At 41.0% G+C, this 13,388-nt stretch overlaps 1 protein-coding gene across 4 annotated transcripts in view; it reads left to right on the top strand.

Annotated features, from left to right (window-relative positions):
• pcdh17 (protocadherin 17) overlaps positions 1 to 13,388 on the top strand; it is a 55,300-nt gene that overhangs the window by 21,722 nt on the left and 20,190 nt on the right. For 2 of the 4 annotated variants that reach the window (XM_079339089.1, XM_079339087.1), the window contains exons 3-4: positions 824 to 882; positions 1,344 to 1,513. In XM_079339089.1, coding sequence (XP_079195215.1) covers positions 824 to 882; positions 1,344 to 1,513 — 229 coding nt within the window. Of the gene's footprint in view, positions 1 to 823; positions 883 to 1,340; positions 1,514 to 13,388 lie in introns of all 4 variants that reach the window. The other 2 variants (XM_079339088.1, XM_079339086.1) reach the window with 1 other exon arrangement.

The raw sequence follows: 13,388 nt of genomic DNA, 5'->3' as shown, positions 1-13,388 counted from the left end.
GAGAGGAAGACTGGGAGAGAGAGTTTCCATTGCCACTGTGATTGATCCAGTCTGTAATGCGCTGCTGCACACAGCAGCGAGGATTAAAGAGTGTTTGTGCCGTATAGGGTTAGTAGGAGTATTCCATTTTACTGCTGTATTTTCCCATACATGCCATTTTGTTTGTGTGGGAAAGGTTTCACCTTTCTGTGTTTGTATGTTCGTTCTTATCTACACTGTAAAGTTCAAGTTTGAATGACAGTAAAGAACGTCTAAATTTGTATTCCTATCAATCCATATAGCATGAAGCCCATACCCAATAAACACCAGATGGTTCGACATGTACAAGCTTCTATTCCTCACAAATTATTTCTGGAAAAAAAAGAAAGTGTTGAAACTAAGAAAGTCGACACTTTTTTCACAGAAATGTTGTTAAAAGTGTGAACAAATAGCTTAATTTCCCCCGAAAAAGGTGCTGTTATTTCGTTGCAAGTGTTTCACTAACACTTCAGCACAGTAAGTGCAAAGTTTTTTCTATGTTCATCAGGATTATTATTGTCCTAGCAGTTATTGATTACATTATGCCTGGCAGATTTGATGCACAGCTCTGTGGTTTACTCTCAAATGGCTAATTAGCCTGCTTGATGTGGTTAATGAAATGCTCGAACCCAAACGCTATAGAGCTCAGATCCCCCAGTCCTTTATTTGCCCCCTGCTCTGTCCTCTACCACATTTTCTTTCCGCCTAATTAATCATATGTCACTGGGAGATCTTGTATCACAGCAGGATTTATTTCTGTAAAGCCCACTACATGCTTTTTTTTTTCTCTTTCTCTGCTCCACAGACGGACAATTTCCCCACTGAGCCTAATTATATGGGTAGCAGACAACAGTTTGTTCAAAGGTAAGAGTCAGGATCTATAACCATCACTGCATCTCAGACCTTTCTTTTCTTTTCTCCAATAGTCCCAACACAGTGCTTTAATTCAAGTAAACTGTAAATAAACTGACAGTTAATTGTGAAGGGGGTTAAAGACATGCACATTTAACTCTGTCGAAAAGTGAATTCTTAATGTAGCTTCCGTAATACATAAAATATGATCATGAACAAAGACTTTTTCTTCTCACATTTCATCTAGGTTAGCAGACTGTACATTGGGTGCCGTTTTTTAAGATGCATTTTATTCAATCTTTGATCATATTTTTTCATCTATTGTTTTTTTTTTTTTTTTTTTTTCAAACATGCAGGGCTGCTCATTAATGTTTCATTGTATCTCTAGACTCCTTCTGAAGATAGAAATTAAAACAAAAGCCCATAGATTGTGTCTTCAACTCTTTACCCTTTTCTGTTTACTTGTCTAGTAGTTCTACATTCAAAGACCCAGAGCGAGCCAGCCTCAGAGACAGCGGTCACGGGGACAGCGACCAGGCTGATAGCGACCAAGACACCAACAAAGGGTCCTGCTGCGACATGTCCGCAAAAGAAGCCCTCAAGTTAAAGGCTACGGGTGTGAAACCCCCGCCTCTGGAGCAAGGTGAGTCCCTCGTTGTTCATGTGACTGCATGAGAGATGAAGGATTGCCAAACTCAATTGAACCAAAAGACAATCAATCTGCTCCGTGCACTGAAGTTATTTGTATTAACGATTGAGCTCCTGACTTGCCTGAACGCTCACAATCTGAGCTTCAACTTGACTACTTTATTCTCCTTTACTTTGTTCGACGCACTTTTCTCATTTAATGTGTGTCTGTCTGTCTGTGTGCTGTGTTTCAGGGTGTGAGCGAGTGTGCATTCCATACACGTCCTCAGTTTATCAAAGCAGACAAGCCCATTATGTTTTTATAAGCCCAACTACTTCAGCCTTTCCATTTAGTCCCCCTTCCCTGAGCAGCCGTCTCTGAAACTTTGATAATGGAACATGGAAAATGACTTAGTGAGCGGCAGGCGATGTAGCTTCGTAGTGTGGTGATTAAATATGAATAATTATTCTAAGCGCTGTGGGTCGGGCAGATTACACATGACATGTGTAGAACAATAACTCCCCAGATATAAGTTGTTGCAGTCCTCCTCACCCCAGCCACCTCGCATGATTAGTGCAGGATGAGGGGAGCCAAGAAAGACAAGATTATACAGAGTATAATGTTATAGAGAGAAGAAATGGGGCAGGAGGGTATGGTAGATTTCTCATTGCAGCTTCAACCAGTCATGTAACTCGGTGTGGGCCATTACCTGCTCGGCAAAACAGACATTCCCACAGAAATACAAATTCACTAAAGTCTCTTTCCAAGAGGAATATATCTCACTGACTGGATCCAGCAGCACAGAGCTCTACACTGAACATGGATCCTGTGTAATGGTGCTATTAATCCAGGGAACAGAAGGCCTGTTTTACTCCTTGCGGAAGGACAATGACAATTTGTGCAACACTCTGTGCTGCAATATGCAAGTCTGACTAGATAACATTTTTTTTCTCCTTTTCATTGGTTTTTAGAATGAAAAAAAGCCACACATGTTGGCAAGAGAAATTGGCCAATTAAACAGCTCCATATGTTTCCCATTTTGAAAATGTTCCCATTTAATTGTCCGTGGGGGACTGAAAGAATCACATTTATAAACGCGAAACACATGACAAAGTGTGCGTTCGGCCAAAGTCAGTCATTAAAAACGGTACCTATACATTAATCATGGTGGATTGCTTACTGTTATAGACCAATTCTTCCAACTATAGCCTGTCCTTGCACCTTTATGTGGGTTTTGTTCCTCAGTCTCCTTTTGACAGACTTGAACAAGAGATTGTCGCAATAGTCCACAAATAGAAACACTTGCACACACATAAACACACACACACACACACACACACACACACACACACACACACACACACACACACACACACACACACGCCTGTCACTGCAGGAAAATGCAGAAGGCTGTAACCTGTCTTTGCCTGTTTCTCACTCATCGCTGCCCTCCCATTTATTTTCACCCCGCTGCCGTGTTTTCACCCCCGCTCCGCGACTTGCGTTCCACTTCTCCACCTCTCCTTGTTTGGGGAAATCGATTGATGTGAGATTAGACAGTTAACTGGCTGCAGCTGGCTGTGTTTAGCCAATAACATGTGGGCTTAGCTAAGCTTGTGGGGGAGGGCAGGGGCAGGAGGCCAAGGCATCGTTGCTAAAGCGGTGATGAGGAGTGAGGGGTGGCGAACATCATTCTGGCTCTGTTCCAGTGTGTCTTTATTAAGTTGCAAGGCTACCAATGTGATGCTCAAAAGCAGCAAATATTGCCTCACTTTGAGTTAATATTCACACACGATTGCAATTTCACAGTGACATTTTTGGCAGTAAAATTGATTCACCTCCTGCTCAGAAAGGTCTGCTTTAACTACACATTACATATCTGCCTCCTGATAAATCTTAAGATGGTCCCCTGTCTGTTAAGCTCAGGAGTACTGCCATATGCTTCTTTATCTAATAAGCAGACCCACTCGTGTACAGGTAATTCATTCAAATAATGTGATGGCTCTTTACGGAGGCTCAACAAACCCATGAATAGACAAATACAGGGAAATGTGGTGTAAGTTGCTGTTCTGCATTAAGCTAACGCTAACAGGGAATTAAAACAAAAAACAAGCTCCCGTGTGCACACACATCACACAGGTACAGGATGTCTTTTATCAGATGGAGGAAGAGAAAAAGCAAAAGGAATCTTGTCATTGGTCACTGTCCCGGGGGTTGTCTTCCTGCAGGCTTATTTTCTTCACATCTCAGCACTTAGCATCTACTTCATAGGTCTCTCACTTCACCCCCCTCCACCCCCACCCCATCTTCTTCATGCCATCTTTAGTCCTCTGTTTCCCTCCAAGCATCACTCTTCTATTTACTATCTGTAGCTCTCTCTGCTCGCCTGCCAGGACACTTTGGCCTCGTCCACAGACTATAAACAGAAATACAAAAATCCAAAGCATGTAGTTCAAGTCCCTATCAATCCCCAACCCTATTACAGTTATTGGACTCTATAGTTGCTGGTTTGCAGTAGACTGTGTGTAATTTTGTCTATCTCCTATTTCTGTGTGATTTTACCACCCTTTTTGTCCTTTTTCCTCTCCTATTAAACCTCTTTCCCCTGCATTTCTACTGTTTTCCTCTTCTCTGGTAATTAGTTAAACAAATAACACAAAACTCCATGCATGCATGTAATTCATCATCTTCCCTGATATTAGTCCTTCCAGACAACATAATCTGGACATCTTCACACGAGGGAAGAGAATCAAATTGATTAATTAGCCCCGCAAAACTGGTAGCAATGTATTAATTAAGCTTAAGTGTATCAAATCCATTTTTTGCTAGTTTTAAACAGCGATTAATTGATGCTCCGACGCGTCTGCAGCAGACGCTGATATGGGCTCGTCTGGCTCTGGCAGAGTGGCTGGCAGCGCATCGCTCGCCTCTGTGGAGACGACTGCCACAGTCGCTATCACGAACAGACAGGCGGCTGTGGTGGAGGGAGATGTTACCCACTGATAGGGCTGTCCGAGGGAAGGGAGAGAGAGAGACAAAAAGAGAGGGAGAGGGAGGGATGATGGAGCAGGAGGAGGAAGAGCGTGGAGGGGACGCTGTTTGACAGGGATACTGCTTGACTGTACCAGCTGACCCAGCCTAATTAGCTGCGATCGGAGTGTGATAATCAAACCGTCTCCTGCCTTGTTTTAAGAGCAGGAGGCATGAGTGGGACAGAGGAGGTGGAGGAGAAGGAGGGGGGAAGGAAGGAAGGAAGAGAAGGATGTGATACTACAAGGAGAGTGTTGATACAGTGAGGAGAGGCAGCTTGAGATGTGCTCCCGTAGCAGCGCAGAAAAAGACGATGAAATTGGCTTTTCCCTGTCATTTGATAGAAACCCCAACCCCCCTCCATCATCTCTCAGCTTGTGAATAGCTTAAATAAGAGAAATGTCAGACTTTGTCAATTGCTCTCGCACGCAAACTACTGGCTAACACACCAACAAAGCTGTGAGTGCAAACACAGATGTATGTACTGTACACAAATATTTGATGATGTCGGCAGGAAATGTAATTGTACCCCGCCAACACCTCCATTTAGATGCTTGTGTAAAGGAGTCCTTTGAACTTGGCACAGTGTATATTGTCAAATACAGTATGTACTTTTGGGGAGATGTTCAAAACATCTGATGTAGGTAGCTGGATATCTTTAAAGCGACATGACTTATTTGTTTGAGAATGGAGAGCTGGGATGAGGAGGAACTGATAGCTCTGTGAGGTCCTTTATGTGTCCTATGTGGCTCATTATACACTCCTTTTAACTCAGAGACTTAGCTTGAAATTAAAGATTGTATAGAAGAACTGAGGTCTTTTTTTTCCCCCTTCTATTTCAATGAGAATTATCCTTTTTTTATATTAAGTACCAGTGTGGGGTAGGTGTTGTAGCCATGTGAGAGCTTGTGTGTTTTCTCTACTGGCCTCTCTCCATGACTGAATTTGATATTTTAACCATCAGCTAAAGGAAAATGAATCATTTACCATTGATCATTGTATTTCAGATAAAGTCCCTTTCACTTCACAGGATACATTTATGTTCCATCTTATAGTTTTTTGAGTCCTCATAGTTTATGTTAAAACATTTGAGAAAAAAAAGTGAAATAACGTAATTATTCACTCCTAAAATCAGGAGGAAAATTAGGCTTTTATATGATGTTTTCTTGAATAATAGGTTTTCCCACCACTTCATACTTCCACCAAACAAACGGTTCAGATTTTAATCCATCTTTAATATTCACCCAGCTTTCCCTGATGGCAGTTTTAATCTTAAAATGCTAGCGCAACTGTACTTTTCCAAAGTGTTTCAAGTTCCTCACAATCTCAGTCTTTACTTTTTTCCTTTTCATGTGCAGCAATTAATTTTGAATTATAACTGATCTTTTGATGAAAAAAGTGCAATTCCAAGATTAATTGACTGGTCAGAAGTTGGATCAGATGCCCTTTTCACATGTGTAGCCATGGCAACCTCTATTCTGCTAACTGTGGCCTTCAGTAAACCTTTATCTGACTGTTGGAAAAGGGCATTCCTTTCAATATCATTCATTTTTCATGGACAGATGAATTCAGACACGTTTTGCAGGCAGTGGGCGGATGCTTATTACATCTGTTATTTATATGCTTTTGATTTTATATTCAAGATGCAGCACGATCAACCTGTTGTGAAAATATCCTGATCTCAAATTTACATTTATACAATAATATGTTAATAAAAGTATATGAATGGGTTTATAATCTTAATCTTAATAATGAATCTTAATCAGTTCTTTTGGTTGCTGAATGTGACCACAAGCACTAAAATTAGCTTCTATCTTTCTTTGTCTTAAAATAGTCATTTTTATGTGGGTTTTCTTTGGGGTAAGTTATGATTTCGACAGTTTCTAGTTGAAGACAAAGACTTAGACACACAGACAGAGAGAAAGAGAGACCCACGCTGTTCAGACACAGCACAATTGGATCCCCCCAACAAAAAAACCCCCCAAAAAAACAAATGAACAAAGCAACACAAAATCTGGCTGCTGAGAGACAGCCTGCTTGAAGACGCACTTCTTCTGAAATGTTTCCAATGGGCATTAGAAAGAAAGTGGAGATGTGAATGAGGCACAGCTCAGCCAGAAAGTGACTCAGTCTCATGGACAAGAATGGACTTTTAGACTTTAATTCATCAAAAGAAAACTCAAAGAAACTGTCGGCATGAGAGTCTGAAAAGTGCCTGCAAAGATCGTTTAGTTTAGTTTAGTACAGTACACACTTGGTCCTTTATATATAGTGTATATATTCATACCTTTGATGCTCTTTGGCAATGTGATAAATAAATATGCTTTGCTGCAGTAATGCAAAACTCTCAGTCCTTTGGAACTATCTATTATTGGTGAAAAAAACAAAGCACTAATTGAATCATTGATTTACACCTTGATGTGGAAAATAATGACAACGTGTACCTTTTTTCCACCATAAAACATTGCAAAAAAGGGTCTTAATCAGCCTCCAAATGTCTCCAATTAGCATATTAGCATTAGTTTGAAGGCTCTGACAAGGTGTTCTCTTCTGTGCAGCGAGGGCGTTGTTAATGTGCGATTTTTCACACAATGTGCGATGTTAAAACCCTTGTTCTGCAGGTTAATGGTACAAACATCTGCCGAGGAGAGAGGAGCCTCGTTTGAGTGCTTTGTAATTAGTAAGTTTACAAATATTACTTTAAACAGGTAGCATATGGGGGAGTCAGGTTTCATGTGATTGCTATCTCATCCGTCTGTTTAAACATGATTAATTGAGGCCATCAGACTTACAGCCATTGTAACATGACTTGATGTGTTCCAGAGCTCCACTTTGGCTTGCATGACATTTACTGCTCCTTTTTTTTTTATTTTAATTTTTTTTTATCAGTGATCATGCATTTAAATATCAAATGTTTATCTCCTCCTCATGGAGTATCTGTCCTGGCAAAATGAAAGCTTAAGGAATCTATCTAAACGTCTTCAGCATGGCCTTGGGGAGTTGCCGAGATTAGAATAAAACAAGCCACATCTGAAAAACAGCAGCCAGATGCTCATGTTTCTTCTTACTGTGTGTGCGAGCCGGATTTGTCTCTGAGCCTTTCATCTTGTCCTGCTCCTCATCTTCTTCTTTGGCTCTTCGCGGCTCGTCCCTGGCTTGGCTGATAGCCTGATTCGTGGCAACACCACCAGCTAGTTTTCCTAGTGTGGAAAATAAGAACCATCAGCAATCTGGACCTCTCCAGAAAGCGTCACTCAAAGTCATATAAGATTTGTATGTGTGGTTGTGTGTGTGTGTGTGTTTGTGTGCCTGTACACTTCTGGCAGAGTGTGCGTTCAACCCATTCTTAGAGGATGTGGCGGTATCGCACAGCAGTGAGGCGATTTGCGGCTAAGCTAGTGGAATCCTGTGGAAAGCCTAAAATCTTGTGGGGTGAAGGGAGGGAAAATATCACAGTCTTAGGATTTCTTCCCTCTCATTATGGAAGATTTAAAGGGATTAGTCTATTTTCTTTAATACACCAAGTTTTATTAAATTCCATTGTTATGATTGTGGTTCATGAGGGGTAATGTCCATTCTTGTGTCCTTCCTCTTTAGCTTAGCTTGTGATATTTGGATGGGCCGGGCTGTGGTAGTGGTGAGAGGGTGGAGGTAGGGGTAGGGATTTCCACCTCTCAACATCAGCGCGCCTGCATGGCGGCTCAACCTCTTATCCTCATTCAGCCAGCAATGCCCATCTCAAGCACTGTGGCACCACAGTCTTGGAGAGGAGTGATGAATATCTGGGACTCTAACCACTCGGGCTATAAATCTGTGACATTATTCCCTTCACCCTTGCTGCTCACCAACTAATTATGGCATGTTTATAGAAGCAATGAGTAAAAAGATATCTTATTTCTCTCTGAGTACCCTTACAGCCTCTCATCATAGCATGGCTGGACTTCTCTTTAAAAAAAGTCTGCTTTGGATCCCATTGAAAGTGCTTTTCAATGCCCCTAAATGCTTACGGCTGCCTTGCTCTGTAATGAGAACATTACAGGGTATTAATCCAGGAGTGTGCTCACTCGTATTAGACACTGAAAATACACACAAAGCCATTAAATTCTGGGGAAGGCCCATTAAAAAATGTAGGCACACAGACTGTGAGGATTAGGGCAGAGTCATGCAGATTTAAAGTTAATCACTCTTCAAACGTATTGTTAAACTTTTATTCACTCTCCACTACAGTCCAGTAAAAAAACTGTGATGTCATTATTATTATGATTATAAGTTTTTTTTTTGCACTGCTTGTTCACACTCATGGTGTCACACACACACACACACACACACACACACACACACACACACACACACACACACACAGTTAGTTTTTTCTACAGAACTGTAGCTCCAGCTGGAGATGCTGCTTTTGTCAGTGTTCTTGTCAGAAAAGTCGCCTGCAGACAAATTTGAATTTGTTTGTGTGAATCCCTCATTTGAGTGTAATAAAAGTCCGGGAGTGAGGGAAGGCAGTTTGATTAGTTTGCATATTTCGTGTTTGCAGTTTATACATGCACACAGACTTGCCTGCTTGCTGTAAACACACTAGTAACCTACATTGTCATCCACAGTGCATGTTTTTGGAGGAGAGAAAAACACCCCCATTTCAAACTGGTTCTACCAGACGTACGCACGCACACACACACACACACACACACACACACACACACACACACACGCACACGCACACACACTCACAAGATATATCCCCTTTAAACAGCAGGAACAGACCAAATCCATTTTATTTATCACCTCCATTATCAGGAAAGACATGTTTCTGCTCCCAGTTGTTTCCTCTCTTTGTAATCACATGAGCAACAACCTGGTAGATGCAGTGTCTGTGCTATAAATGAAATTAATTAACATTGTGTGGCTGAGCCCCATGGCAGGGCAGCCCACGTTTCCTACTTCTTCTTTTTTTTTTTTTTTTCCCTGGCATTAACCTCTAATTGAAAAGCTTAGTTAAATTTGTGCTTAGCAGCATACATAATTAGGATGCAATCATCTGTTGATGCTATATTTATATATATATATTTTAAGATGGAAGCTTTGGCACTAAATACAAATAGGGGAGATGTTGTTGCGTGGTTGTTGTTTTTTCAAAGCTCATGGGTGGTACCAAGTACGTTTTAGCCGGAAACAACAAACAGGCTGAAGGGTGAGTCACAATCAGTGCACATGTCTGTGTTGCAAAGTATGTCGACTGACGAACAGAAATAACCACTATGAGAAAGCTGATTTGAACAGAGATTGTGACCTTAACATACTTATACACTGTACATTTTTTATTTACCTCTTCCTCTGAAAGTCATTTGGCAACAAAGCGACCATTTCTCTCCAAACCTTAACAAAGCTTAACAAAGAAGCTCTTGCAATACAAGACACTTTGTTGTCACAGCACCTCTCTAAGAGTATGTGTGACAGAGCAGCAGAAGAGCTGTTCCAGTATCTGCTCACAGTGGGTGAAACATGTTGTCCAGCACAGCAGTAGGGAGGATACTACGGAGCAGATTATAATGATACAGAACATCGTCACTTCCTGGAACAGAGCCACTCTATGGCCATCTGTCCTCTGTCCACGGACAGCCAGGCATCGCTGCATTTGTATGTATGTGTGTGTGTGTGTGTGTGTGTGTGTGTGAGTGCCTGCTTGTGTGTGTGCTTGTGTGTGAGTAAATACGCATGATTGTGTGTCCGTTGTTCTGACATTAACCACACTCTTTAACATATGTTCTGATGGCCATTTTTACTTCCTCCCTATTTTGTTGTACATCATCATTCTCATCTCGTTCAGAGGATGTACTTTGCTTGAGAACATGTGAAGGTCTTAATTATTAAAGAAGAATAAAGAAATAGATAAACAAAACAGTTGAAACATAGTGAAAATAGTCTTACAATGGAAATATTTACAATACTTAAACATTTGGCAGTATTTGCATTGTTAAAACAGGACATGAATGGTATAAAAAGTATGTAATACAATAAAGTTACAGTGTTTCTGTCTCTGTGGATTTCTCTCAGAAGAAGCAAAAAAAAAAGAGCTGCCATCAGTCTTCCGTCTCTTGAGTTGGATTTCATTCAAACCACAGAAACCTAATCTTCCAAGAGCCCATGTCATAAAACTAATGAAACATTACAGAGAAAACGATAATGACATGTAACAGCTTAGAGTTTAATTATGTTCTTGAGTAGTAATAAAGATTACGGCTCTGTGAATTGTACTTATATACTGTATTATTGCATGTTCCTTTGTGCAACAAAAGCTGTAAAGTCTAACTATAGCTTGAACAAGTTGCCCTCGTTAACTTCACAGTGCAGAGTACACTTTGTATTTTTGAGCAAGTTTAGGGTTATTTCATCCTTAACATCTAGAAAAACATTGATCAAATCAGGCACCTAGAGTCCTAATAGTGTATAAAAAAAGAGACGGATGGAAAAGCAGAGACTTTGACTTTACAACAGTGATGTATTGCATGTGACAAATTCACACCTGTAGGCTGTTCTCCCAATTAGAGAACATGATTCCCTCATCAGCTTGTGACAATAATGTTGGAGGGGGAGTCACAGGTGGCGCAGATGTTTTTTCTTTTTTTTTTTCTTTTTTTTACTCAAATGACTTTGTATCTGATCATCCCACACGCCCTTCACTTACAATTGAACTGCTTGCTTATCGAGTCCTTGCCTCTTGCCTGTCATCCACTGCTTTTTTGCAGAGGTTCAGATCAAGCATTACTAAGATTCAACTCTCATCGCGCCTGCTAATACTATACCGGAAGCAGCAACATTGTGAATTAGTGGCAGATTGCTTGGTCAATTCTATGGAGACACTTACAAAACTCGACACAATAACTTAGCTTTGATTAACTAAATGCCTGCTAAGCATTTGTCTGAGCTGTAATTTGTGCACATCTTTCACTGAATCCGTAAAATACAAGTGAAGAGCCCCTTTGTCCGGCCCTGTTTTCATAGGCTGATGGGAATGAATATTTGTGATGCTCTGGGGCATTGTTTCCCCCATGTTACACTGCATCAGGAACCAGAGAGATAAATGGGCCTGGCCTGTCCAAGGCATCAGGATTCAGGACTTCTTCTCTGCTCAACCATAACTAGCAATGTCCTTTTATCCACTGCCTGCAGGGCTTTAGATAATGGAGTCTTGACAGAGGAAATGCTAAAACAAAGAGAGGAGATGGGAGGTATTATATGACAGAGGATGGGATGATCAGAGATGTCAGAAAAGAATAAATATTGATTGTGCTTCAGTGTATTTATTAGAGTTGTACTGATACCTTTACCAGTATGGGTATTGTGCCTTTAATTCTTAACATGCAGAATCAAGTATCAGCAAAAAATACCAGTCAATGATCTGAAGTAAAGTAATAAGCCTTCCAAAAGTAAGCTAGTTTTAGTTCATAATCATGTGATAGAAACAAATACCAACAGTGCAGTGCCAATGGAGAGTGAAGTGTGAAGTAGAGCGAGTGACATGTTGACAGTTAGTTTTTCCATCATCGATAACTAACCTATAATATTTTAATCCAATGGTATCTGGGGCGTCTTATATGGGAAAGATCTCAGTTCATTTTGAGAGCATGAAATGGTATCAGAACATCACTTGAAAAAAATGGAAAATCAAAGAAGTTCTGTAGAGAAGAAACAGCGTGTCGAGTCGAAAAGTAACCGGATGATAAGAAGAAATAGCTCATGGTTGGATTGACGTGTGGATGGATGAAGATGGGCAGGACAGCAGGCGGGCTCCGTGGGAGATTGGCTTAAGTAGCATGGTGCCTGGCTTCCTGCAGTTCCTGAGCCACCTTTTCCGATTGAAAAGAAAAAAAAACCACATGTCAATGTAAACACATACGCTACAAAGACATGCCTGAAGCTGATCACAATGTACACACACACACACACACACACTCAGTGACATACTGCAAGGGCTGTCATTGTTGAGACCACTACAGCTGTAATAAATATGCTTCAGAGAATGTGTCCCGTAAGTAGTGCTTTGTGGTATCTGCATGGATCGCAGCTGTATGAATCTCATCAAATATATCTTGTGGTTCTGAACTGCAGCTTTTCCTTACTCACAGAGATGGAGAGAGAGAGAGAGAGTATGCATGTGTGAGTATGTGTGGATGGCGACTGGGAGTGTTTTTCGCCGATAACCTCAGTTTGTTACTTTTTGATCCTGCTAAATTAAGATAAGGGGCTTGGTTAATTAAACTGTCACATGGCAATACCTTGAGGAATTGCGAGGCCAACACAGCTTTAATTGGGTGGCTGCTATTGTCCCTGCGCTGCCTGCCTTCCCCGGGAAGCAGCCCTACAGAGGGGGGGGGAAAAACAGCATCATGGCTACTGGCAAAGAATGGAAGAGTTGATGGAATGAGGAGCAGGAACATTTAAATGAACCGACGGGGGGCAAGGACAGAGTGATGTGATCTCATTTGTGTAAAAAAAACAGTGTGAATCACTCAACCTTATTGCAATCTAAATACATTATATTCGACACATGTGATGTCCACAATGGCTCCGTAAAAGAATGAGGACGCGATTAGACTTAAAATAAGGACTTTTAATTGCTACTTCAGTATGCATGAATGAGGGTTGTGCAATTTCTTGTCCATTGCAGTAATCTCTGCGGCGCATTAGTTGCAAGTCTCCAAAGCCCCACGGACAATGTCAGCAAGCTTAAGATGCATCTGTAATTACCAGCAGCCAATTAACAGCTGACCTCACCGTCCCACCTCAAACCACAACAAAGATCTATTATGGAGATTTAGAAGGCTTGCAGTGTAAACAACTAAGTGTGATGGAT

This window comes from Symphodus melops (genome assembly GCF_947650265.1).
Source record: "Symphodus melops genome assembly, chromosome: 3".
In the NCBI taxonomy this organism is placed as follows: Eukaryota; Metazoa; Chordata; class Actinopteri; order Labriformes; family Labridae; genus Symphodus; species Symphodus melops.
The sequence above is the reverse complement of the archived record's forward strand: the minus strand, read 5'-3'. Positions and strand labels throughout refer to the sequence as shown.